This window comes from Arvicanthis niloticus, chromosome 2 (assembly GCF_011762505.2).
Source record: "Arvicanthis niloticus isolate mArvNil1 chromosome 2, mArvNil1.pat.X, whole genome shotgun sequence".
Lineage (NCBI taxonomy): Eukaryota > Metazoa > Chordata > Mammalia > Rodentia > Muridae > Arvicanthis > Arvicanthis niloticus.
In genome coordinates, this window is record NC_047659.1 from 7,201,736 (window position 1) to 7,225,492 (window position 23,757).

The following is a 23,757-nucleotide window of genomic DNA, read 5'->3' on the forward strand; positions in this document are numbered from 1 at the left end:
TCATAGAGAGAGGGAGAGAGATTGGTTGATTGATTGATTAGGATGTGTTTTTCATAATCCAAGCTAGGACTCCATGCTCACAATGACAACTCTTGCCTTCTTTTCTAGGCCCTTGATGAATTTGCAACCAAACTCATCCAAAATAACCACTATGCAATGGAAGATGTAGCCACTCGTCGAGATGCTGTGAGTTCCCTGGGCATATCATGCTCCTTTCTTGTAGTGTGCAAGTTCCCTTTCTGAGATACTTACTGCGGTTCAGTCGAACTGGTCACCTTTTGGGGACTATAAAGTAGAGTCATGTGATCTGTCTTACAGCTCCTGAGCCGCCGTAATGCCCTTCATGAGCGAGCCATGAATCGCCGGGCACAGCTGGCCGATTCCTTCCACCTGCAGCAGTTCTTCCGTGATTCTGATGAGCTCAAAAGTTGGGTCAACGAGAAGATGAAAACGGCCACTGACGAAGCTTATAAAGTAATGCAATCAGTGTGTCCTGTAGTACCTGTGTAGTGAAAGCCAGATCTTGCAAAAACTAGTTAGAGCTAAAAAACCAAAAACACACAAAGAGGGTCACACAAACCACACTGGTTAGCATAAATTGTCTGTTTTATGAGTGTGAAGTAGCTCTGTATACTCTGGTTCAAAGCGGAACCCTCTTGTCTTTTTGATTCACAGGATCCATCCAACCTGCAAGGGAAAGTCCAAAAGCATCAGGCTTTTGAGGCTGAGCTCTCAGCAAACCAGAGCCGTATTGATGCCCTAGAGAAAGCTGGGCAAAAGCTGATAGATGTCAACCACTATGCCAAGGAAGAAGTTGCAGCTCGTATGAATGAGGTCATCAGTTTGTGGAAGAAACTTCTAGAGGCCACAGAACTGAAAGGTAGGAGAAAATAGATGATAGAAAAGTGGTTGGTGATAGGAATGTTTGGGAAACAAAGCACTCCTCTCTGGCTTAGTAGTCTAGGCCAACCCAGGAAAGGTAGGGTGATAACTTTGTTGTTAAGAATTATTGCTATGTAAGGGTTATTTGGCTTGGGTTCTCAATACTTTGATCATTTGATAAGTGTGATTAAAAGCAGTGGTTGTGTAGAGACTCAGACCTTTCCTACCTAAAATTACAGTTCAGCAGCTACCAGTAGTGTTGCACGCCTTTAATCCCAGAGCTCAGGAGGCAGAGGCAGGCAGATCTCTGTGAGTTCATGATCTACAGAGTGAGTTCCAGAAGAGCCAGAGAAACACTGTCTGAAAACACAACCAAAAACCACAGTTTAACTGTGAGCCCGATGTCGTATCTCATGGAAGCAAAGATGCTTTCCAAACAGCCTCCATTTCAGTCTGTAGCATGAGAGCAGAGGTTATGCTAGAGGTTTTCATTCACTGTTTAATAAATGACTTAAGATTTGATCATAATCCTTTACCAGGACACCGTGGCTCATGTCAGTCAGTATTAGCGGATTACATTATCTAACAGAAAAGTGAACCTGCTTTATTGAACAGGAATAAAGCTTCGTGAAGCCAACCAGCAGCAACAATTTAATCGCAATGTTGAGGACATTGAATTGTGGCTGTATGAAGTTGAAGGTCACTTGGCTTCAGACGATTATGGTAAAGACCTCACTAATGTCCAGAACCTCCAGAAGAAGCATGCTCTGCTAGAGGCAGATGTTGCTGCTCACCAGGTAGTGTGAGAAATGGGAACTATAGAGGGGCAGGGCAGTGCTCAGTGGGAGGAAGATGAATGTTGAACATTCCAAGGTGATACTATTTCAGGGAAAGATGTAGTATGTGGCTGTCTTACAGAGAGCTCTGTGCTTCTGCTCAGTATTTTCCCTCAGAGCTTTCTGAGAGCCTAAAGTGAAGGAAGGCTATGACAAATAATCTCAGAGTAGGACAAGCACTGTGTTAAATTTTCCTTGTGTCTGATGAATCCTCATCCCCAAGTAAAATAGTCTGGAGAGGTGCAAAACAGTCTCTGGAAATTGGTTGCAGTCTTCAACCCTTATCATCCTATTTCCAGGATCGAATTGACGGCATCACAATTCAGGCCCGCCAGTTCCAAGATGCTGGTCATTTCGATGCTGAAAACATTAAGAAGAAGCAAGAGGCCCTTGTGGCTCGCTATGAGGCTCTCAAAGAACCCATGGTGGCCCGGAAGCAGAAGCTGGCAGATTCTCTTCGTCTGCAGCAGCTTTTCCGAGATGTGGAGGATGAGGAAACCTGGATTCGAGAAAAGGAGCCCATTGCTGCATCCACTAACAGAGGTTAGTGTATCTGCCCCAGGCAGAACCATGCCATTACCACATCCCATACATAAAGGAGATGTAGGTATCTGAGGGAGTGGAATGGAAGCTTAGATCCCTGAACTGCAGCAGTGATGGGAGTCCATTAGAGACAGTTCAGTGCCAGTTGATGAGGGAGTGGATTCTGTTTTTAGGCAAAGATCTTATTGGAGTCCAGAATCTGCTAAAGAAACACCAAGCTTTACAAGCAGAAATTGCTGGGCATGAACCTCGCATCAAAGCAGTGACACAAAAGGGAAATGCCATGGTGGAGGAAGGTGAGTGTGGTCAGTGACTGGGCCTGCTTTTACTCTTTGTCTTTCCCCTGTTGGCATGCAGTGCATGGACCTGGGCCCTATCGATGAGGCCAAGGCTGAGTCCCCTTTTCATGCTGTCGTATGACTCTGCCCAGGCCTCACCTTGTGAGTGTCACTGTCATGTCAGTGTGCTCAACATCATTCTTTCAGGCCATTTTGCTGCAGAGGATGTGAAGGCCAAACTGAGTGAGCTCAACCAGAAGTGGGAGGCTCTGAAAGCCAAAGCCTCCCAGCGGAGGCAAGATCTAGAGGACTCGCTGCAGGCCCAGCAGTACTTTGCCGATGCCAATGAGGCTGAGTCCTGGATGCGGGAGAAGGAGCCCATTGTGGGCAGTACGGACTACGGGAAGGATGAAGACTCTGCTGAGGTAGCTCAGACCTGGACATCACATGTACTTGGGAAATGGGCCCAGGCTTAGAGTAGAAAGCAAGGTAGTGGCGAAGGTGTTGTAGGGAAGTAAAGTATACTGTGGCTGCTTCGTAAAGTGTCAGGAGTCTTTCTTACTTTGTATTTTGAAAGTTCAGAATCAAGGAGAAGAGCCTTAACCATTAACGTTTGCTGTTGTCTTCTTTATTCTTAGTCATGTGCATGCAGACATGTAGTCAGACCAGCATATACAAGCATGCCCACACTGACACCTGTGTAGATCTAAAAATCCATGTACATGCAACACTCAAAACATACACCAACATACACTTTTCTTTTTCCTAACCTCTTGTTTTACTGTAACTCTCATATTTGGTTCACAAAGGTCTAGTTGTAGTCTTCAGACCTACCTCTTGATAGTCTGGTCAAAACCAGAATCAGAGAGCTAGGGTCTCTGCTCAGTAGTAAAGCACTTGTGTTGCTTGTATACGATTGTGGATTCCATTCCCAGTACCAAAAACCTCCCTAGGTGAGTTGAGCCTTCACATGAACAGTATTTCCCCCAAGAATGGGAGAACCAAAACCACTGGAGGTGGTGGTAGTAAGGAGTGACAAACTAGCTTATAGAAAGGGATTCTCAAGTACATGGGGCTGTTATTTGTGTGTCTATTATTCAGATACATTGTAGCAGTATTTCTTCTCTGAAATTAGAAAGGAAAGAGAAATGAGGTGGCAAGATGGCTCAGTGGGCAAGGCACTTGGGCCAAGCCTCTTGACCTGAGTTCAGTACTCAGACCCATAAGGTGGAATCAGAGAACTGACTTCTGCAAATTGTCCTTTAACCTCCATGCTTTTGCTATGTTGTATACACACACAATGAAGTAAGTGTAGGCCAACATGAATGGGGAAAATTTCACAAGGTCCTAACTCCTCTCGATAAAAAAGCCATATGTGATCAGTAGCTGCTGAGAGAAGGAGACCCGCTTCTTCCATGGACAAGCTCCCACATAGGGTGGTCAGTCCTAGACACAAATACATATGGGCAGCATTAAACATACTCAGTAGAGGTGTGTAACACTGTATTCACTGTGTGTGTATAAAACAATAGGAGTAGTAGAAGTGTTGGTCGTGAATATGAGAGCAGCTGGAGGGAGTCGGCAAAGATACAGATCCACTACTCATGTTTGAGTTCAAAAAAATTTAAAAGTACATTATACAAAATATTAAAAGTAATTTTACAAAATGCAGAGTGTACAGGACAGACAGGAGTCATATCTTCTTATGAAAGGGACCTTAAAGAAAGACATGGCTCCATGTGTTTGGTTTCAGGCTCTACTCAAGAAACATGAAGCTCTGATGTCAGATCTCAGCGCCTATGGCAGCAGCATCCAGGCTTTGCGAGAGCAGGCTCAGTCATGCCGGGTATGCAGTGTTCCCAGGCTTCTAACGTACTGAGGTCAGGGATGGGCTAAAGAAACTGATGGACAGCTAAGATGGTGGGCAACGTTCTTTGGGTTTGTTTCTTTGTGACAGGGTTTTACAGTGTAAATGAGGCTGGCCACCTCTCACTACTTTGTTCAAGTGTTAGAATGCTGGATTAAAGGTGCATGCCACTATATGTGCTGTGGGCAACATTCTTCTCACACAGAGGTCACATTTAGGGACATTTAATTGAGAGTGTTTGGTTGAATCCCCCCTCATTTTGATATTTTAATAACAGAGGTCTCACTTTGTAATCCAGGCAGGTCTCAAACTAATTAATCCTTCTTTTTTGGCTTTTCAAGTGCTTGATTTATAAGCATGAACCACTATACCTGGATTATTGAGTGATACATTTGTTGAACAGCTTGAACAAGTACTGGGTTTTTGGTAGCTTCAGTAAAGAGCTCTCGAGCAGTTGAGTGTAGTAGTGCAAAACGTGTAATTGAAGCACTCAAGCCCTCAGGAAGCAGAGACAGACAGACTGCAAGGCCGGCCTGGTGTATATAGTTCCAACTGCTGAAACTGGATTGGCTCTTTGCAAAGTTTTTTTTTTTTTTTTTAAGCTCTAAGGCCACAGCTGGCTGGTGGTGGAACATACTTTTAATCCCAGCACTTGGGAGGCAGAAGCAGGCAGATCTCTGTGAGTTCCAGGCTATAGAGCAAGTTCCAGGACAGCCAGGCTACACAGAGAAACCCTGTCTTGAAAAAAACAAAAACAAAAAACAAAAAAAGAACTTTTATAAGTGTGTTTTTGATTACACCTGTTGAAAGTTGGACTGTTGGGCTGGTGAGATGGCTCAGTGGTTAAGAGCACTGACTGCTCTTCCAGAGGTCCTGAGTTCAATTCCCAGCAACCACATGGTGGCTCACAACCATCTATAATGGGATCCGTCGCCCTCTTCTGCTGTGTCTGAAGAGAGTAACAGTGTACTGACATATAAAAAAAAAAAAAAAAAAAAAAAAAAAAAAAAAGTTGGACTGTTGTATGCTTGAGTGACACATGGCATTTAATGATTTTGTCTTTCGTTTGGATTATTAGCAACAAGTGGCCCCCATGGATGATGAGACTGGAAAGGAGCTGGTCTTGGCTCTCTATGACTATCAAGAGAAAAGCCCTCGTGAGGTCACCATGAAGAAAGGGGATATCCTCACCTTGCTCAACAGCACGAACAAGGCAAGGCACAGGGAGGACAGGCTTTGGTGCATCCCTGGTAGGAGTGTACTCTGCTGGATGTCCTTCGGTAGATGGGAAGATACAGAGGTTACTTTATTAGACTCCTGGTTATTCCTCATTTATCCAGGGCCACATATGATTAGGGAAGTACTAGATCAGAGCCCAAGTCTGATGTACACAAATAGTGCCAAGGGTCACCTGCAGGATCACCACAGTCAATTGTCTGTGGTGAACACCCTCCCTTCTGAGCCATGGATTGTTTGCTCCATAACTTGTACTCTTGGTAGTGATTGTGTAGTGCTGGCTGTGCAAGACAGGGTCTCATGGATGCTGGGCAGGTGCTATGCCCTGTGTGTACGTGCGAGTACCCACTTGTCGCATACACACAGAGACACAAACTTTAAAAATGAAAAAAAAAAAAAAAAACAAAGAATTAAAAAATAGGCCAATGTGAGGTCTTTCTTGGGAAAAGAATCTGCTCTCAGTCCTCATGTTTTTTTTTTTTTTTTCTTTCTTAGGATTGGTGGAAAGTGGAAGTGAATGACCGTCAGGGTTTTGTGCCAGCTGCATATGTGAAGAAGCTGGACCCCGCCCAGTCAGCCTCGAGGGAGAACCTCTTGGAAGAGCAGGGCAGCATTGCTCTGCGGCAAGGGCAAATTGACAACCAGTAAGGGCTCAAATACACAGCATGGGCTGGACAGCACCTAGGGCTTAATCCAGTCCCAAGCCAGATAGAGTCGGTGTCTGGGAGCTCTGGAGCCCTGGGTCGTCTTTTCTATTTCCCTCCAGTCTCCTAACCCACCAGCCTCAGGGTTAGAGCCCAGATTCTTGACTAATACCTTAATCTCATTTTTTCCCCTGTATTTCTAAGCTGCTTTATCTAAAGCACATTTTGCTGTTTGGTACAGTGTTAGCCTTTGTCTTGTTGACAGGATTCTTTTTGGGTTGGATTTTTAGATATCTTACCCCTTGGCTCTGCTTCCCTTTGGACAGCTGCCTAGGAAGCTGCTCTCTCTTCCTTTGCATTCAGAGAATGCAATTTACTTTTTAAGCTGGTTTTCTTCATATCATATAGATGATTCCCATATTGCCCTATGTGTCCTATAGTGCACACCTTACTCTGCTGATGAAACCCACAGCTTTGGCCGTCCGGGGAGCACACAGGAAGTGTATTTCTGAGTCCAGTAGGACTTGACTTAAGAGAGCTTTCCTGATCAAGATCAGTGATCTTGAGATGACAAGAGCCATTTGTACACTTGTAGATTCTTTTACTTTTACTGCATAAACAAGGAGACATGTGGGTTTATATTACTATCACAGACCTGGGTCATAAACGTAAGAGCACAAATGTTGCTGGAGACAGCGTTGCTGAGCTGCCGGTTAGAGTCGGCACTATCCTTCAGGTCTGTTTTGTCCCTGGCCTCGCCCTGTGCAGTAAGTGTGTGCAGTACAGGGAATGCTGCCTTACATGGAGCAGAGTTGTCAGGTAAACATGAAGGAAAACTAACCCTCTCATTTAATTTTCCTGTTGTTTCTCCACTGATTTCATTCATGGCCTGGGCTGCATCTAAGAGCCTTTGAAGGATTCCTATGTCTTCCCACTTAGCATCCGCCATCATGGCGCCAGTCGGAGCTGCTGCTTTTCATTCCCATAGATTAACCCCACTAATGTGTGCATGCTTTTGCTGTACCCCCTCTGTGCAGGACACGCATAACTAAGGAGGCCGGCAGTGTATCTCTGCGTATGAAACAGGTGGAAGAACTGTGAGTAGGCTGAGAACCTGGCTGAGCGCTCATGTCACTGCTACACCTGTCCATTCCCTATGCCGCTCTTCCCAAAGCACTTTCATTCAGAAAGAGGTGGAGCAGGGCCTGCCACCTCCTCACAGCCTCGCTGCCCATGGGAGACCTCTCAGTGGAACCGCTCTCCCTGGTTGCTTCTGCCTGCTTGTGTTTGGAATGGTGTTGGTTCACTCTAGTTTTGTGGTAGAGCAGGAACAATATCTGTCCTCTGTGAACCTGCAGCCAGTTCTGTTGTGTTCCTCAGTAGGAGGCAAGGAAGTGCGACTGACTTCCCTGCACATTAGGAAGACGTTGGGGCTCTGCTTTCTGGTGGTTTAGTACTTTTTGTTTGGGAAACTTAGATTTAGTGATGATTTTCAGATTTTTCTTTAACTTTGAATTTCATTTCTTACTCAGGTTTGTTATTTTTGTGTCTTGAAAGATAGTGGTAATTCAGCTTATAAATCTTAGTTCTCATGGGCTAGAAAATTCTTTGATCCTTCTTAGGTCTTGTAGGTGATGGAGTTGTGTCCAAACTGCACATTACCTGATATTCTTTCACTGCTCAAAAACAGAGATCACCATGGAAATGCCCTACTGGTCAGAGATGCAACATCCTGTATTGGACTATATTAAAGCTCATATCTTCCCCCACTTAGGGGCTGCTCAGAGAATTTTAGAACCAAGAGAATCCCTTTTATACATTATCTAGTTTCCTTTTTATGTAGCTTCATCTCATCTCTCCAGTACAGTCGCATGAACCTTCTGTTTCTGTGCTAAGTACTTGGTTTTAGGCTTGTGTGATGATAATAGTTGCAAATGCACCTGGGGTAACTGTGCCTGGGCTGTGGTAACCCACGCAGCTACAGCCAGTGTGTGCTTATCCCTAAGGCTGTAGTTAGTGCCTAGAACCCTCATCTTCGTGTGCTCTGGTCCTTTGTTGCTAGGCATCATCATTACAATCTCATGCCTTGGATCCCATCTCAGATGCCCAGTGGTTGTCCTGTGTTAGCATCTGTGGTGAGCTAACTGCTTTCCTTGCCCATTGTGTTACCCTCTTGACTTCTGTCAGATACCAGTCTCTGCTGGAACTGGGTGAGAAGAGGAAAGGCATGTTGGAAAAGAGTTGCAAGAAGTTCATGTTATTCCGGGAAGCGAACGAGCTACAGCAGTGGATCAACGAGAAGGAAGCTGCTCTGACGAGCGAGGAGGTTGGCGCTGACTTGGAGCAGGTTGAGGTGCTGCAGAAGAAGTTTGATGACTTCCAGAAGGTATGGGAAGTCTACAGCATAGCTGCAAAGTCGTGTAAATAGCTAGTTCTTGGGACTGGAGGAATGGCTCAGCAGTTAAGGGTACCCACACAAGCCAGGTTCTGTTCCCAGTACCCACATGGTGGTTCACAACCATCTGTAAGTCCAGTTTCCTTCCTCCACAGGTACCAGGCACAAAGTTGATACACAAACACACTTGCAGGCAAACAGCATACACATAAAATTAATAATTGAAGAAAATTTAAGGGGATGGAGAAATGGCTTAGAGGTCAAAAGCACAGCTGCTGTGTTTGCTTCCTAGTGCCTTGTACATGATTCTCACAACTCTGTAACTCATATAGGGAAAACACAAATCCACATACAATAAGTGAGTAAAGTTTTTAAACAAACAAAAAAAAATTGGCATTTAAAAAAAAAGTTTTGTTTTGTTTTGTTTTGTTTTGTTTTGTTTTGTTTTGTTTTTAAGAGTTGGTTCTTGGGCCTGGGGAGATGATGGCTCAGTGGTTGAGAGCACTAACTGCTCTTCCAGAGGACCAAGGTTCAAATCCCAGTACCCAGATAACAGCTGACAACTGTCTGTAGCTTCAAGATCGGACACCTTCACATAGACATGCATGTAGGCAAAACACCAGTGCACATAAAATGAAATAAATTATTTTAAAAAGAGAGTTGGTTCTTGATGAGTATGGTGGCACATGCCTTTAATTCCAGCACTTGGGAGACAGGGGCATGTAGATCTCTGAGTTCAGTAGTGCTACCCTAGTCTACAAAGTGAGTTCCTGGACAGCCAACGCTACACAGAAAGACCATGTCCCAAAAAAGATGGGGTTATGTTGGATCTCAGAACAGTGAGATGGCTCCTTGGGTTATGATGCTGGCCACCAGCCTGAGGTCATTCTGAAGTCACTCTCCAGGACCTACATGGTGGAAGGAGAGAACAATTTGCACAAGTTGTCCTCCAGCCTCATCCGTCACTGTGGCACACTTGCCCACTTCAAACACAGAAAAATAATACAACAAAGCAAAACAAAAATGTTTAAATAGTTCTCTTGGGTCTCATCCAGATTATTGAGGTGAAGATAACATGGATTGTGCAGTTTCTTTGTCTTAGAATTTCTTCTTTTCTGTGTCTGTTAAGGCACAAGTTGGCCTCTCAAAAATTACTATGGAGCTGAGGAAGAGCTTGAACTTGTGCCATCCCTTCCAGAGTGGAGGTGGAGGTGCAGATCATAGCCCCTAGTTATGCAGTGACAGGGACCCCACACCAGGAACCACATCTGCATCACTAGCCCTGGCTTGGTGTTTATTTGAGACCCTTGTAGGCCAGACTGCTGTTGGGTTTGCCCTGTAGTCCATACCAGCCCTGACCTTCTGATCATCTTGTCTTCCTCACCAGTGGTTGGGATTATAGACATACGCATTTTAAGAGCCTTCTAAATTACTCAATTGTTGTACTTTTAGTTTTTACAAAAGGACCATGGTAACTAGTCCAGGCCGACTTGAACCTCACTGTAGGGAACAAGCTGTTATTTAGGTTACATGTAGATTCCATATACATGCATACAGTGCCCGCACACAGATTTGGGGGAGGCATCCTTAAGCTCAGCAATGGTTAAGTAATGTACAACATCCGTACAATTGAATGTGACCAGCTGCAGCAAGGAGTGGAGTTTACAAGGATGGACCTTGAGAACATTACATTCAAAGAAGATGGTGGGTGTGGTGGTTGCATTAATCTCCTTTAATCCCAGCACTCGGAGGCAGAGGTCAGATAGATGTCTCTGAGTTTGAGGCCAGTCTACAACATAGTGAGTTGTAGGTCCCCTGTCTCAAAAGTGTATACCATTGATTCTGAACTATCTGTGTTCCCCTCTCCCTTGACTTGCTACTGTGTGTTTAGTCATTATGGCTTTTACTTTAAAGGATCTGAAAGCCAATGAGTCTCGGCTGAAGGACATTAACAAAGTAGCTGAAGACCTGGAGTCTGAAGGTCTGATGGCAGAGGAAGTGCAGGCAGTGCAGCAGCAGGTAGGTGTTTGAGTCCTTCCTAGCCTTGGGGTCACATTTTATAGCACAGGTTTGAGGTTCACACTTCATCCCATGCTCTCCCTAAGCTGTGGAAGTTGAGTGTCTGTGGTGCCCTTGGCTTCAAGTTTATAAGTTGCTTAAATAGATAAATGTTTTGCACATAAGCATTTGATTTTGGAGTTCTGCCAGCCAGTGAACTAGCTTTCCAGTCTGTTTTCCGTGGCTTTTCCGTTTCCACAGTGCGTTTACTATATGGAGTTCTGAAGCGTGTTTCCTCTGTACTAACACTGCTTTCCTTCTTGTAGGAGGTGTATGGTATGATGCCCAGGGTAAGTCACGGGATCCATATGGAACGTGAATTTAGCATCTTGGGAAGCATGTAAAGGCAGGAGCTGCTGAATGACAGAGACCTTTTGTTGTCTAGAATCTCTTTTTTGCATTCCTACACGTCTCTGCTGCCTGTTACTCTCCAGAACAGGAGAGCACTGTACCCACGTACAGGAGTTTGGTTTGGGTTGTGTTATTAGACTTACTTAGCTCCAACTGGCTGCAGTTCCACCGTCCTTGTGCTCCAGTTGGGATTACAGAAGCTAAGATGTTTCCCTAATACCATTTTCTTGTTGTTGATATTTGTTCATTTTTTCAAATAATTCTATGGGATGGCATAAAGAAAAGATGGCCATTATGTTGAATTGTTTTCATTCCTTCAATCTCTTCTACTGTGTTTGAGGAAAACGAACAATAGGGAGCGGTAGAGCTGGCTCAGCAGCGACAAGCACTTGTTACTCTGCAGAGAGTCTGAATTCAGGTCCAGCACCCACATGATGACTCAACTATCCGTAGCTCCATTCACAGGGATATGATGCCCTCTTCTAAACACCCTGGGCACTAGGCATGCAGGTGGTGCCCGTCATACAGGGAGACAAAACACTCATACACACAAAAGAAATCCTAAATGGGAAAGAGGAATTGATGATTCCTTTCAGCCAGCCTTGCGTTGGTTGCCGGCCAGTCAGATCTGTTTCAGAGTGGTGAAGATGAGCTGTTGCAATTCCTCTGGGATCACAGTTGGTGACTGGGAAGGTTCTGTGCTCTATGACAAGCTCCTAAGCTCCTTCTTCTTTGACTAGGATGAAGCAGATTCCAAGACGGCCTCCCCATGGAAGGTAAGGACTCCTTTGCACATTCCTAGTTCCAGGTGTTTTGCAGGAACTTGCAGTGTCTTTCTTTCTTGTGTGCCTTTTTCTTGGTACCTAGCTTGACATGAACTTTGACTTGGGGTGTGGTCTTTTGGCCTTAGTGGCTATGTTCTATTGTCTGTGGAACTAGGAGCCCTAATGCATAGAAGCAGAGTACCCAGTGGGTAGGACACCTCCTCCAGGGAGTCATTAGGTGCTGTCACACAGCACAGCAATCCCACTGAAATGATGTGAATAAGGTAGTGGCTGAGGATGAGAGTGACAGTACACAGTCCGTTATCCAAGTGACCTGTTCAGTACTTGGAGGAAGCCTGTGTTTAGAAGGTCCCTTCTCTTGGGCTGGAGAGATGGCTCAGCAGTTAAGCCAACTGACTGCTCTTCAAGAGGTCCTGAGTTCAATTCCCAGCAACCACATGGTGGCTCACAACCATCTGTAATGGGATCTCATGCTGTCTTCTGGTGTGTCTGAAGAGAGCAAAGAGTACTCACATATATAAAAAATAAATAAATCTTAAAAAAAAAAAAAAAAAAAAAAGAAGAAGATGACGAAGGTCCCTTCTCCAGAGCAGGAAGGGGAGGATCAAGTTACCCCCACAGCAGATATCACTGTTAGTGCAGGGGTAGCACTGCACCAGAACAGCTCTGCCAGGGATTGTGGTAGGAGGCTTAATGTGCTTCCAGCTAAGAAAACAGCACCAGCTACACACATTTTAGTTTTACAACAGCATCTTTTCTCACTCACCATACATACATACATACATACATACATACATACATACATACATATCTATAAAGAAGTTATCGGTAGATTTTTGTTACATGTAAGTATACTCTCTAGACATACAAGATAGCTTGGAAGCCCAGCATCAGAGGCCTCCCATCACCATCCTTCTGTGCTCACCCTTGTGCTGTTCAGTCATCTTGTAGAATCCAACTCAGCCCAGCCACATTTGCCCTCATAGCTTGGTTTTTAAAAAAGAAAGGTATAGGACTTTTTCTTGTTTGACTCAGTTGTTCATGTCCCACTGTTTCTTTTTCTTACAGCAAAATCTAATGAACAGACAACTTTCTATATGAATGCTTTACTAAGCTCTTCTAGCAATGTAAATTCTTTTGAAAATAGATTTAGGGGGAAAAAAAACAAAACAGGGTCTTGTTATTTGGGCCTAGCTACTCTAGAACTCGATACATAAACTGCTGACCTGGAAATCACTGTATAGAATAGGGTAGCTTTGAACTCACAGAGCCCCCCTCCCCCCACATACCTTTGCCTCCCAAGTGCTGAAATTAAAGGCATCCGCCACAAAGCCTAGCTGAAAATACATACATTAGAATGGCACTTGTTTGTTGTGTCTGTGTGGGGGAACCATACACACAGTGTGCTGTTGGAGGTCAGAGGAAAGCTTGTAGCCATTAGTTTTCCCTTTTGTATTATGTAGATCCAGGGGTTGAAAACTTGGCAACAACTGCCTTTATCTGATGAACCATCTTGCTGGGAGATTTAGGTCTCTCTCACTGTGAATTGTCTCCTAGTTCTAAGAAGGCGTGGAAATGATGGTCCTACCTTCTGGATCCTGTATAACACCCACGTGTCATCTGGGAACGTGTTCATGGGGACATTGATGGCTTCCCTCTCCTGCATCTAAGCTGAGCCCTGCCTCTCATACATGAAAGATTTTGAGCTATGAGGAGTTGTTTGTTTGGTTTATAAGCCGAGTGGGATAGGATATTTTGAGGCTCCTTGTGTATTTACAAGTGTCTGCATTGTGGAGGACAAAGCTCAGTCATTGGCTTGTTTCCATTTTCCTTGACCAGGACACTGTTAGAAACCACAGCCTGGTAACCACATTAGCCATGGAAGGAGTCATTTTTACACCTCACTAGTAACTAAATAGTCACAGCAGCCAGTGTTTGGATCTGTTTTCTGGAGGATTCTTTCGTGTGGGCAAGAAAGTACATCATTCATGATGCTGAGCTGCCCTTCCTTCAGCTGCTGTCCTCAGGGTTTCAGTCTCTCCTGAGTATTCTGCAGCCAACTCCACTTACATACGTGGTGTTTTCTCACACCTTTCTATTACCAGTGTCTGTATAGGGTTCTGTGGATAGGCTGTCGGGACCTACTTACTGTTACTCACTAGCAAATGTGTCTCTGAGTGGACAGGATCTTAACAGGTTTCATATGTTCTCCTCTCACAGTCTGCTCGACTGATGGTCCACACAGTGGCTACCTTCAACTCCATCAAGGTAAGAAGTGGTGACCAGCTACCCTACTTACCCCTGCTTTTCTATACTGTCTTCCTGATTTTGACCACACCAGAGGGCTTGTCATTGTACTCGAGCATGCTGTGACCAGGCCTACTCCCATAGGTCTGGGAAACATACTCAGGCATCCTCATCAAATGACTGGCGTTATGAAATAGCTTGATTTAAGTTGATCCAGACTCCAATCTGAGCATGTCTTACTTTTCCATTGCTATGACAAAACACTATGACCAAGGCAATTTATAAAAGGAAGTGTTTAATTAGGCTCATGGTTTCAGGATAGAATCCATGATGGCATGGCAGCAGGAACAGCTGATGCTCTCACACACACGAGGTAGAGAGAAGATGTTGAGAATGGCCAGTCTTCTGACACCTCAAAGCCTGTTCATAACTCCCAGTGATACATCTACCCCAACAAAGCCAGTTCCTTCCCAAACATCCAAAGGAGACCAAGTATTCAAACATGAGCCTCTGAGGGTCATTCTTACTCAGACCAGCCCAGGGTAGTACTGAAAACCTTTGCTGGGATTTCCAGTGGAATAGGAACCTTAAGGACTCACCTTGCCCAGATGTGCTCTGGCCAAGACGTCATTGGTTGTACTACTGAGAGAAGATTCTCAGATGTCTCCATTTAGCAGTTACTTGTAGGCACCATATGTCCAGCACCAATGTTAGTTTATCCAATGTTGCAAAGGTTCCTAAGTCAGGCATTTGGGGGGCTTGGGGGTTACTGGATATGACTTTCTTTGCTTTCTAAAAAATTACACTTGTGATACACTGCTGTTGTATTTGCAAGGAAGGTTAGAGATGAAAAGTTACAGGCACCTATTTTCCTAAGGTCTGGTTGTGGGTGTTAGAGAACTGATATTGCCATTCTCGTGTAGGAGCTGAATGAGCGTTGGCGGTCCCTGCAACAGCTGGCTGAGGAACGTAGCCAGCTCTTGGGCAGTGCACACGAAGTTCAGAGGTTTCACAGGTAAGGGTACCCAGTATTAGCTGGGACAGGAGGAAATAAGGAGTTTGCCCTTCATAGATGAGGCTTGCTGAGTGGGATCTCAGCATAAGTAGCTATGACTTACTGATGCTTGGGCTCTTAACACCAAAGCCACATAAGAAAGAGGGGATGCTGTTAGCACTGCTAGGAGTGAATGTGTAACTACAACTGACACATGCCAGCCCTGGAACAAGGCACTTCCCCCTGTGTCTTTCCTACAGAGATGCTGATGAAACCAAAGAATGGATTGAAGAGAAGAATCAGGCTCTGAACACAGACAACTATGGCCATGATTTAGCTAGTGTCCAGGCCCTGCAGCGCAAACATGAAGGCTTTGAGAGGGACCTTGCAGCTCTTGGTGACAAGGTGAGAGATGCTGAGGAATGCTGAGGCCTGAACTCCATCAGGCAGAGCAATTTCCTGAACATTCGTATCACTCTCTGCTTGTAGGTGAATTCCCTCGGGGAAACAGCCCAGAGGCTGATCCAGTCCCACCCCGAATCTGCAGAGGACTTAAAGGAAAAGTGCACAGAGTTAAATCAGGCCTGGACCAGCCTAGGGAAGCGTGCAGACCAGCGCAAGGCCAAATTGGGTGACTCCCATGACCTGCAGCGCTTCCTTAGCGATTTCCGGTAAAAACCAAATGTCTTAGTTAACGTTTCTATTTTTGTGATAAAATACTGTGACCAACCTGGCGCATGCCTTTAATCCCAGCACTTGGGAGGCAGAGGCAGGTGGATTTCTGAGTTCGAGGCCAGCCTGGTCTACAGAGTGAGTTCCAGGAGAGCCAAGACTACACAGAGAAACCTTGTCTCAAAAAAAAAAAAAGAAAGAAAGAAAGAAACTGTTTATTTGGAGCTTCTCGCAGTTTCACAGTTTCAGAGAGCTAAGGGTCTATAACCATCCTGGCAAGGAGCACAGCAGCAGGCATGGTACTGGAGCAGGAGCAGGGACTGAAAAGCTCACCTCTCTCTCTCTCTCTCTCTCTCTCTCTCTCTCTCTCTCTCTCTCTCTCTCTCTTTCTCTCTTTCTCTCTCGTTTGGTGTTTGTTTTGTTGAGAACAAGTTTCTCTGTGTGTAGCTGCCTGCAGCTATAGGTTACCAGGTTCTCCTGAGAGGAAGCCTAGGAATGAACAGGAATGGAGGGTGAGAGAAACATGAGGCCAAGACAAAGTATTCTGATCAAGGCCCGAAGTTTAATAATTTGCTTTCACATATAAAGGGGAAGCCCCCCCCCCCCCCCCAAGAGTCTCTTCTCAGTTCAGCCCAGGGGCTGGGCAAGGAGATAGCAGTCCGCAGGCAGTCCATTCTTCTTAGCTCAGGTAGCAGGCTCCAAGGTGCCAAGGCTGGCAATGCAATGCATCTCTTAGGTCCTACTGTTGCTTGGTCTATTATGGTAAATGACTTTGCAGGCCTGCTCAGGCCTGGGGGAAGGGCACATCTGTGTAGTTCTGGCTGTCTTAGAGCTCACTTTGTAGACCAAGTTAGTCTTGAATTCAGAGATCTGCCTGCCTCTCCCTGTGAGTAAAGCCTCTCACCACCACTGTCCAGCTGAAAGTTCACATCTTGAGACAATAACTGGGAATGGAAGGGGCTTGTGGAGCCAGCCCCCAGTGATACACCTCTAGCAAGCCCACACTCCCTAATCTTTCCCAAACAGTTCCACCAGCCAGGGAACAAGCATTCTCATATTTGAACCTGTGTGAGTCATTCTCTTTCAAATAGTATATGAAGTGTCATTTAAAAATTCTTGCTACATAGGACCTTTGTAATAGTCAATTTTACTATAAAAGTATCCATGTATTAATCCCAGCACTTGGGAGGCAGAGGCAGGCCGATTTCTGAGTTCAAGGCCAGCCTGGTTTTCAGAGTGAGCTCCAGGATAGCCAGGGCTACACAGAGAAACCCTGTCTCGAAAAAAAAATCTATGTAATGTAAAATATTCAAACTACCAAAACTCTTTACACTAAGTCTATTCCTGTCTGCACTGTGGTATATGCATGTACACTCAGGTTCATGTCACCTTACCAACTGTGTTTTCCTCTTTAAATGTATGTTTCATGTAATATAGATACACCTAATCTTTTCTATCACCTTTTTCTAATTGAAAATAGTTTGTCACAGTGAAGTTGAAAAAGTCATACAAGAGCCACTGTGGTAATGTTGCTTTTCGTCACCAGTTAATTTAGTGACATTCTCATTAATTGTAGGTTCTTTTGTTTTCTGAGCAACAGCAAATAGGTTGTAGGTCAGATTTCCCGTAATCTTGTGCCTGTCTTGTAATGGCTGTATGACATTTGACTGAATGGGTGATGGACAACATGCCTTGCATTTGTGTGGTCAGACATTGCCTCTCTTGGATGGGAGCCAGCAAATGATATTCCTCCAATTCCCAGGCTTGGGACCTCTGGAAAAGCAGGAAGTGCACTTAGTCATTGCAGAATCGCCCATTCATTTTTTTCCTCTGAAGAATTTGGGGTTTTAATTTGGGATTTTTATGGGGTGTTTTTTTTGGGGGGGGGCTCTTCCAAAAACTTTGATTATTTTATTTATTTATTTATTTATTGCATTATGTCTGTGCATACATGCCTGTGTGCCACAACTCCCCTATAAATGCTAGAAGTCACTTCTCTACCATATGTGCTAAGATCAAATGAAGGCCTTTACTCACTAAGCCATCTTGTTGTCCCCACTCTGAGACCCTTTCTTTTTTATTACTTATATATTTATTTATTTGGGATTTGGGGGACAGGGTTTCTCTATGTAGTTCTAGCTGTCTGGAACTTTCTATGTAGACAGGTAAGCCTGGAGCTCAGAAACAACCTGCCTCTTCCTTTGAGTACTAGGCTAAAAGATATGTACCTCCACGGCCCACTCTCTTCCCTTCATAAAAAACATTCGACAGTTGCATCATGCCCGCCTTCTTTGTAAACCCTCCTTTGGGCTCCCTCTTACACTCTTCATGGCCACTTTTCTTTATTCTAGGGGGGAGGGGGAAGGGAGGGAAAGAGAGAGGGAGGTATGTTCATACTCAGTTATACAATGTTACTTTTTTTGTATATGTTTTCAGGGATGACCTTTTAGTATTAGATAACTAATTATTGTTCTTTTCCCCTGGGAAACTGTCTCTTCATCTCAGGATGGCTTGCCCTTTCCACATTAGCTGGTCTGTTGGCATTGTTCTTGTTCAGGATGTTTAAGTAGACACTTTGCAGACACTGACATTTTTAGGAGACAAAATCTCACATCAAACTCCCTACTTCACTGGCTCTTAACAGTCTTTTGTCCTCTGGTCTGCATTGATCTTGAGCCTTAGAGACAGGACTTGGTGTCATAGATAGGTGTAACAGTTGGGACTGGGCACCATGACTTGATAGGTGAAGGATCCCCCTTTTTTGGTAACACAAATAAGCTATAAAACATAGTCCTGTCTAATTTATGGCTAGGTCAACCTAAAATAACCTAATGCAGAAGTGATACAGCTGTTCATGCTTGTTGCCAGATAGTGTGATGAGTGTTCCTCTGTGAATCTTCTTTCTAGGGACCTCATGTCTTGGATCAATGGAATACGAGGGTTGGTATCATCAGATGAACTAGCCAAGGACGTCACTGGAGCTGAAGCTTTGCTGGAGCGACACCAGGTAGGTCCTGATGGCCTAGTGGCCTTACCTGTTCCTGTCTTGGGAACCAGGGCTTGACACTGGTATGGGCGTCTTCAGCAGGTCACCTCATCCCTTCTCTCTTGGCAGGAACACCGGACAGAAATTGATGCCAGGGCTGGCACTTTCCAGGCATTTGAGCAGTTTGGGCAGCAGCTGTTGGCTCATGGGCACTATGCCAGCCCAGAGATCAAAGAGAAGCTTGATATTCTTGACCAGGAGCGCACAGACCTGGAGAAGGCCTGGGTCCAGCGCAGGATGATGCTGGACCACTGCCTGGAGTTGCAGGTGTGTACATTATTTCTCATCAGGTATTTCTTACAAGTGGCCAAAGCTTCTTTCACACCTACTTGTCCACTCTGTAGCTGTTTCATCGGGACTGTGAGCAAGCAGAAAACTGGATGGCTGCCCGGGAGGCCTTCCTAAACACAGAAGACAAAGGAGACTCGCTGGATAGTGTGGAGGCTCTGATTAAAAAGCATGAAGACTTCGACAAAGCTATCAATGTCCAGGTGGGTTCTGGACCTCAAGGTCCTTGTGAGGATTTGTCCTGAGTCACATCTTACTTGATGGCAATTTTTTTTTTTTTTTTTTTTTTTTTTTTTTTGGTTTTTTCGAGACAGGGTTTCTCTGTGTATCCCTGGCTGTCCTGGAACTCACTCTGTAGACCAGGCTGGCCTCGAACTCAGAAATCCGCCTGCCTCTGCCTCCCAAGTGCTGGGATTAAAGGCGTGCACCACCACTGCCCGGCAACTATTTTTTTTTTAATGGGCCATATATGGTAGCATGTCCTTATTCCTGCTAGTACTGAAAAATCAGAGGCAGGTAGACAGATGTCTGTGTTTAAGGCTAGCCTGGCCTACATAGCCAGCTCCAGGCCAGCCAAGGCTACATAGTGAGACCCTGTCTCAAAACAATAACAAGAAATCTTGAGATAGCAGCTTGGTGTAACACTCCTGTAATCTCAGCATATGGGAACCTGAGGCAAAAAGATGGAGTTTAAGGCCAGGCTAGGCTATATGACAAAACTGTTTCTAAAGAAACAACAAAGGAAAAGTTTATAACCCTGGGCTAGAACACTGCTGAGTGTGCAACAGACCCTGGGGTCATCACACAGCCACAAACAGCAAGTGCTGAAATCCTTGGGTTAGAAAACAGTAGAAGAAACAAAATTCAAATGAGGCCTGTTAGATAAAGCGCACAAAGACCTGGCTTTGATCCCTGGAACCCAAAAGCTATGTGTGATATACATGCTTGTAATCTCAGCTGTGGGGCTCACTGGCCCACCAGCCTAATTAGTAAGAGACCCTTTCAGAAAACAAAGCGGAGGCTCCTGAGCAGTGGCACCGAAGGCTGCCATCTGGTGTCCATAGGGATACGTACAGCTACACACTACACATATATATACACATAGAGAAAAACCCTAAACCTGGGTGGTGGTGGCACACACCTTTAGCCTCAGCACCTGGGAGGCAGAAGCAGAGGAATCTCCGTGAGTTTGAGGCCACCTGGTCTCCAGAGCTAGTTCCAGGACAACTAGGGCTACACAGAGAAACCCTGTCTAGGATTTTAAAAGAGAGAGAGAGAGAAAGGAAAAAGATCCTCAAATCAGTTCTGTATTATTGTATCATCATACACTAATGAATAATCAGTTCTGTATTATTGTATGGTGATGCACTAATACAGCTCTCTGGTACAGTACTTGCTTAACATATATAAAACTTGGGTTCAGACTATAGCTCTGCAAAAAAAATGATGGTACAGAAGAAGTTTAAGTTGTTTATGAGTATTTGTGTGCATATTTCTAAGTACGTATAGCATGTCTGTGCAGTTCTTTCAGAAACCAGAGAAGGTATGTGATCCTGTAGAATTAGAGTAGACTGTAAGAAGCCACATGGTTGCTGGGAACAAAACCCAGGTCCTCTGCAAGAACAGCAGCAAGTGCTCTTAATGGCTAAGCCATCTGTCCAGCCCCTAGCTTTGTTCTTCTGTAATTTGAGATGGGGTCTTTCTGGGTAGTCCCGACTGCCCTGGAAGTGGCTACCTGGAGCAGGCTTGAACTCACAGACACAGAGATCTGCCTGCCCCCTGCTGGGATTAAAAGCGTGTGCTATTGTACCCAGCCTCCCTCCTCCCCCTCAAAAAATATTTCTGAGGGCAAAAATGCATGTTGTGATAACATAATTCACTGAAACAAGAGACAAAATAGACAGCTGTGACTTGGAAGCCATGCTGTTGAAAACAGAACAGTGATCGCTTTATGCGCCTAGTTTGTTAGACATCTTTGGTGTCCTCACACTTGGACACATCAGTGTGACCTGAAGTCCTCTTGAGCTAAACCCTACTCTAGTAATGGTGATAACCAAGCTGCCTTCTAAAGTGTCGGTGTGTTCCGATCCTGCTACCAGTTAGTCCCTCACCCAAAGTGCAACTATCTCCTCTGAAAACTATCAGCCTGACAGGCTCTGTTCAGCCCACCCTGACCTCTTTGCCTGCTTACCCTTAGGAGGAAAAGATAGCTGCCCTGCAGGCCTTTGCTGACCAGCTCATTGCTGTGGACCACTATGCCAAGGGAGACATCGCAAACCGACGCAATGAGGTCCTCGACAGGTAGGTGTCCTGTGACGGTGACAGTCCCCAGCTCTGAGACGATGAACATCCTCACGTGAGAAGCCACACCTCCTCCAGCTTCTTCTCTTCCTGGAAAGAACACTTAGATTTGATCTTCACTCAGGTGGCGCCGCCTAAAAGCCCAGATGATTGAGAAAAGGTCAAAACTCGGAGAATCTCAAACACTTCAGCAGTTCAGCCGGGATGTGGATGAGATTGAAGCCTGGATCAGCGAGAAGTTACAGACAGCCAGCGATGAGTCATACAAGGACCCCACCAACATCCAGGTAAGGGGCTCCTGGGTACCTGTTCTGAAGTGCCCTTGTCACTGAGGCTCCTGGGTGCCCGTTCTGAAGTACCTTCGTTACTGAGTAGAGCTGTTAAATGAATGAGACGCTAAGGGAATACACCTATGAACCCATGTGCTCCATGGTAAAGCTTAGAAGAAGTCCACTGGGCCCATAGAGCCAGGTGAAAGCTGCTCCCTTGCTAGACTCTATAGAAGCTGTAAGGGTTAATAGCCCTACTCCCATGCTGTGCTCAAGCGCTGAATGTCTGGGAAGAGTGCTGGCAGAGTGAGTGAGGCTTTAACAGCTGAGACCCGTTCACATCAGTGCACTGAATTCTTCTTTCCATCTATTTTTGTAGCTTTCCAAGCTGCTGGTAAGTTTTTACACTTTTAAGAGTTATAGATATTGGAGCTCTGGGATTTGTGTTCTACTTTGTAGAGTACAGTTCCTGTGGGTACATCTGGTCTGGTGTCTGTTCATCCATCATCAGTCTAATTCCCAGTCACTCCATCCAAGTGTCCCCGTGAGATGTGGCTTTCTCTGTTGTCATTAGCGTGTAGTCCCCATCTCCTCCTCCCTGTTTCATCTTCCAGGCAGGTTTTGTACTACCATGTTTGATTTGGAGGGCAGTAGTTGACCACTTCCTTTCAAGGGGTGCTTTTGAAAATAGAATATTTTCCTGGGCTCAAGGTATCAAGTGGCCTGGGCAGGGCAGGCTAGCTTGGGGTAAATCCAATATATACTTGGGCTGATGTCTAGCAGTGCTGGCCTGGAGAGCTAGAGTAACAAGATGTGCTTCCAGATCTAAATAGACATTGTTCAGGAGGTCATAAAAAGATATATCTGTTGCCACGTGGCTTAAACATCCCAGAACTGGGAAGAGGAAATAAAACTGTAGACGAGAATAAACAGGTTTGGACCAGCAATTATGAGAGCAAGCACTGGTGACTGTATTGTCAGGATCTGTGAGTGAGATCTCTGAGTCCTTGTGCTGGAGCCGCAGCCAGGATCCCTCCCTGTAACAGTCACTGCCTCTCAAATGAAACATTGAGTGCAGAATTCTTGGCCAACTAAACTGTTTTGTTTTGTTTCTCTCTCTTAGTTTTCTTTCTCCAGTAACTATCCCTGAGACCGTTTCTCATTCGCTCTCTAATTTCCCCAGAATGATGTCATAGCTGCTGTATCCTCACAATCATCTCTCTTAAGTGTTTCAGCGCCTTTGTTTCTTAACAGAGTCTTAGGGAAAGCCCCCAGCTTTCTCTACCTGGCAAAAATAAAGTTCAGTCTGCCTTTTAGACTGGGTTTTAGCAGCCTCATGTTTTGATTCATGACAGCTACCAAATCTTCCTCAACAGAGGAACCACTGCAGCCTTCAGATGTGTTCCTGCTATAGGATAGCCCTTACATGTTACCAGTTGGAGTTCTGTCCATGAATGATAAAGACATAGGTTGACATTGGTACACAGTTAGATCGAGAGCTGAAATTGGCCCCTCTAACTCATACAAAGTATAAAAAAGTACAAAATTTTGAGGCTTTGCTCCCAGCCTGCTAGTGAGCTGTTCAGAACTGGCTTTTACCCCACTACCCCTGACTAGTGCATTTCTCTTTTTGGCCTAAACCTACCTCTGCTGGGCTCCCATAAACCTCATACCACAGCAACACGCAACCTGTGGTGGCTTTCTGTCCGTGCCAGTGCTTGCTTGTTCCTTACCTTCCCTGTGTTCCCTCCCTCCTGAGCATCGTTTTTACCTCAAGAACTGGCCTGGTAAGAACTGCCTCTGACCAGTGGTTTGATATTTTCAGAGCAAGCACCAGAAGCACCAAGCCTTTGAGGCAGAACTGCACGCCAATGCTGACCGAATCCGTGGAGTAATTGATATGGGCAACTCCCTCATTGAGCGTGGGGCCTGTGCTGGCAGTGAGGATGCTGTCAAGGTATGGTTCAGGGGCCTTACTGACTCCAGAAAGAATAATAGCACACTACTGTCCACTGCACCACACCTGATACTACTTAAGACCTACAGTCTCTGGAACTCAAGAACA

The 23,757-nt window shown here is 45.1% G+C and overlaps 1 protein-coding gene across 5 annotated transcripts in view; it reads left to right on the plus strand.

Annotated features, from left to right (window-relative positions):
- Sptan1 (spectrin alpha, non-erythrocytic 1) overlaps positions 1–23,757 on the plus strand; it is a 66,403-nt gene that overhangs the window by 25,435 nt on the left and 17,211 nt on the right. For 2 of the 5 annotated variants that reach the window (XM_034493692.2, XM_076928395.1), the window contains exons 13-38: positions 109–186; positions 319–474; positions 676–880; positions 1,498–1,679; positions 2,018–2,261; positions 2,435–2,557; positions 2,747–2,964; positions 4,293–4,385; positions 5,485–5,619; positions 6,138–6,286; positions 7,324–7,383; positions 8,474–8,672; positions 10,596–10,700; positions 11,006–11,029; positions 11,831–11,866; positions 14,096–14,143; positions 15,046–15,137; positions 15,377–15,521; positions 15,606–15,787; positions 18,696–18,795; positions 18,904–19,101; positions 19,179–19,325; positions 21,320–21,423; positions 21,548–21,710; positions 22,072–22,086; positions 23,518–23,649. In XM_034493692.2, coding sequence (XP_034349583.1) covers positions 109–186; positions 319–474; positions 676–880; positions 1,498–1,679; positions 2,018–2,261; positions 2,435–2,557; positions 2,747–2,964; positions 4,293–4,385; positions 5,485–5,619; positions 6,138–6,286; positions 7,324–7,383; positions 8,474–8,672; positions 10,596–10,700; positions 11,006–11,029; positions 11,831–11,866; positions 14,096–14,143; positions 15,046–15,137; positions 15,377–15,521; positions 15,606–15,787; positions 18,696–18,795; positions 18,904–19,101; positions 19,179–19,325; positions 21,320–21,423; positions 21,548–21,710; positions 22,072–22,086; positions 23,518–23,649 — 3,333 coding nt within the window. The remainder of the gene's footprint in view (positions 1–108; positions 187–318; positions 475–675; positions 881–1,497; positions 1,680–2,017; positions 2,262–2,434; positions 2,558–2,746; positions 2,965–4,292; positions 4,386–5,484; positions 5,620–6,137; positions 6,287–7,323; positions 7,384–8,473; positions 8,673–10,595; positions 10,701–11,005; positions 11,030–11,830; positions 11,867–14,095; positions 14,144–15,045; positions 15,138–15,376; positions 15,522–15,605; positions 15,788–18,695; positions 18,796–18,903; positions 19,102–19,178; positions 19,326–21,319; positions 21,424–21,547; positions 21,711–22,071; positions 22,087–23,517; positions 23,650–23,757) is intronic. The other 3 variants (XM_034493693.2, XM_034493694.2, XM_034493695.2) reach the window with 3 other exon arrangements.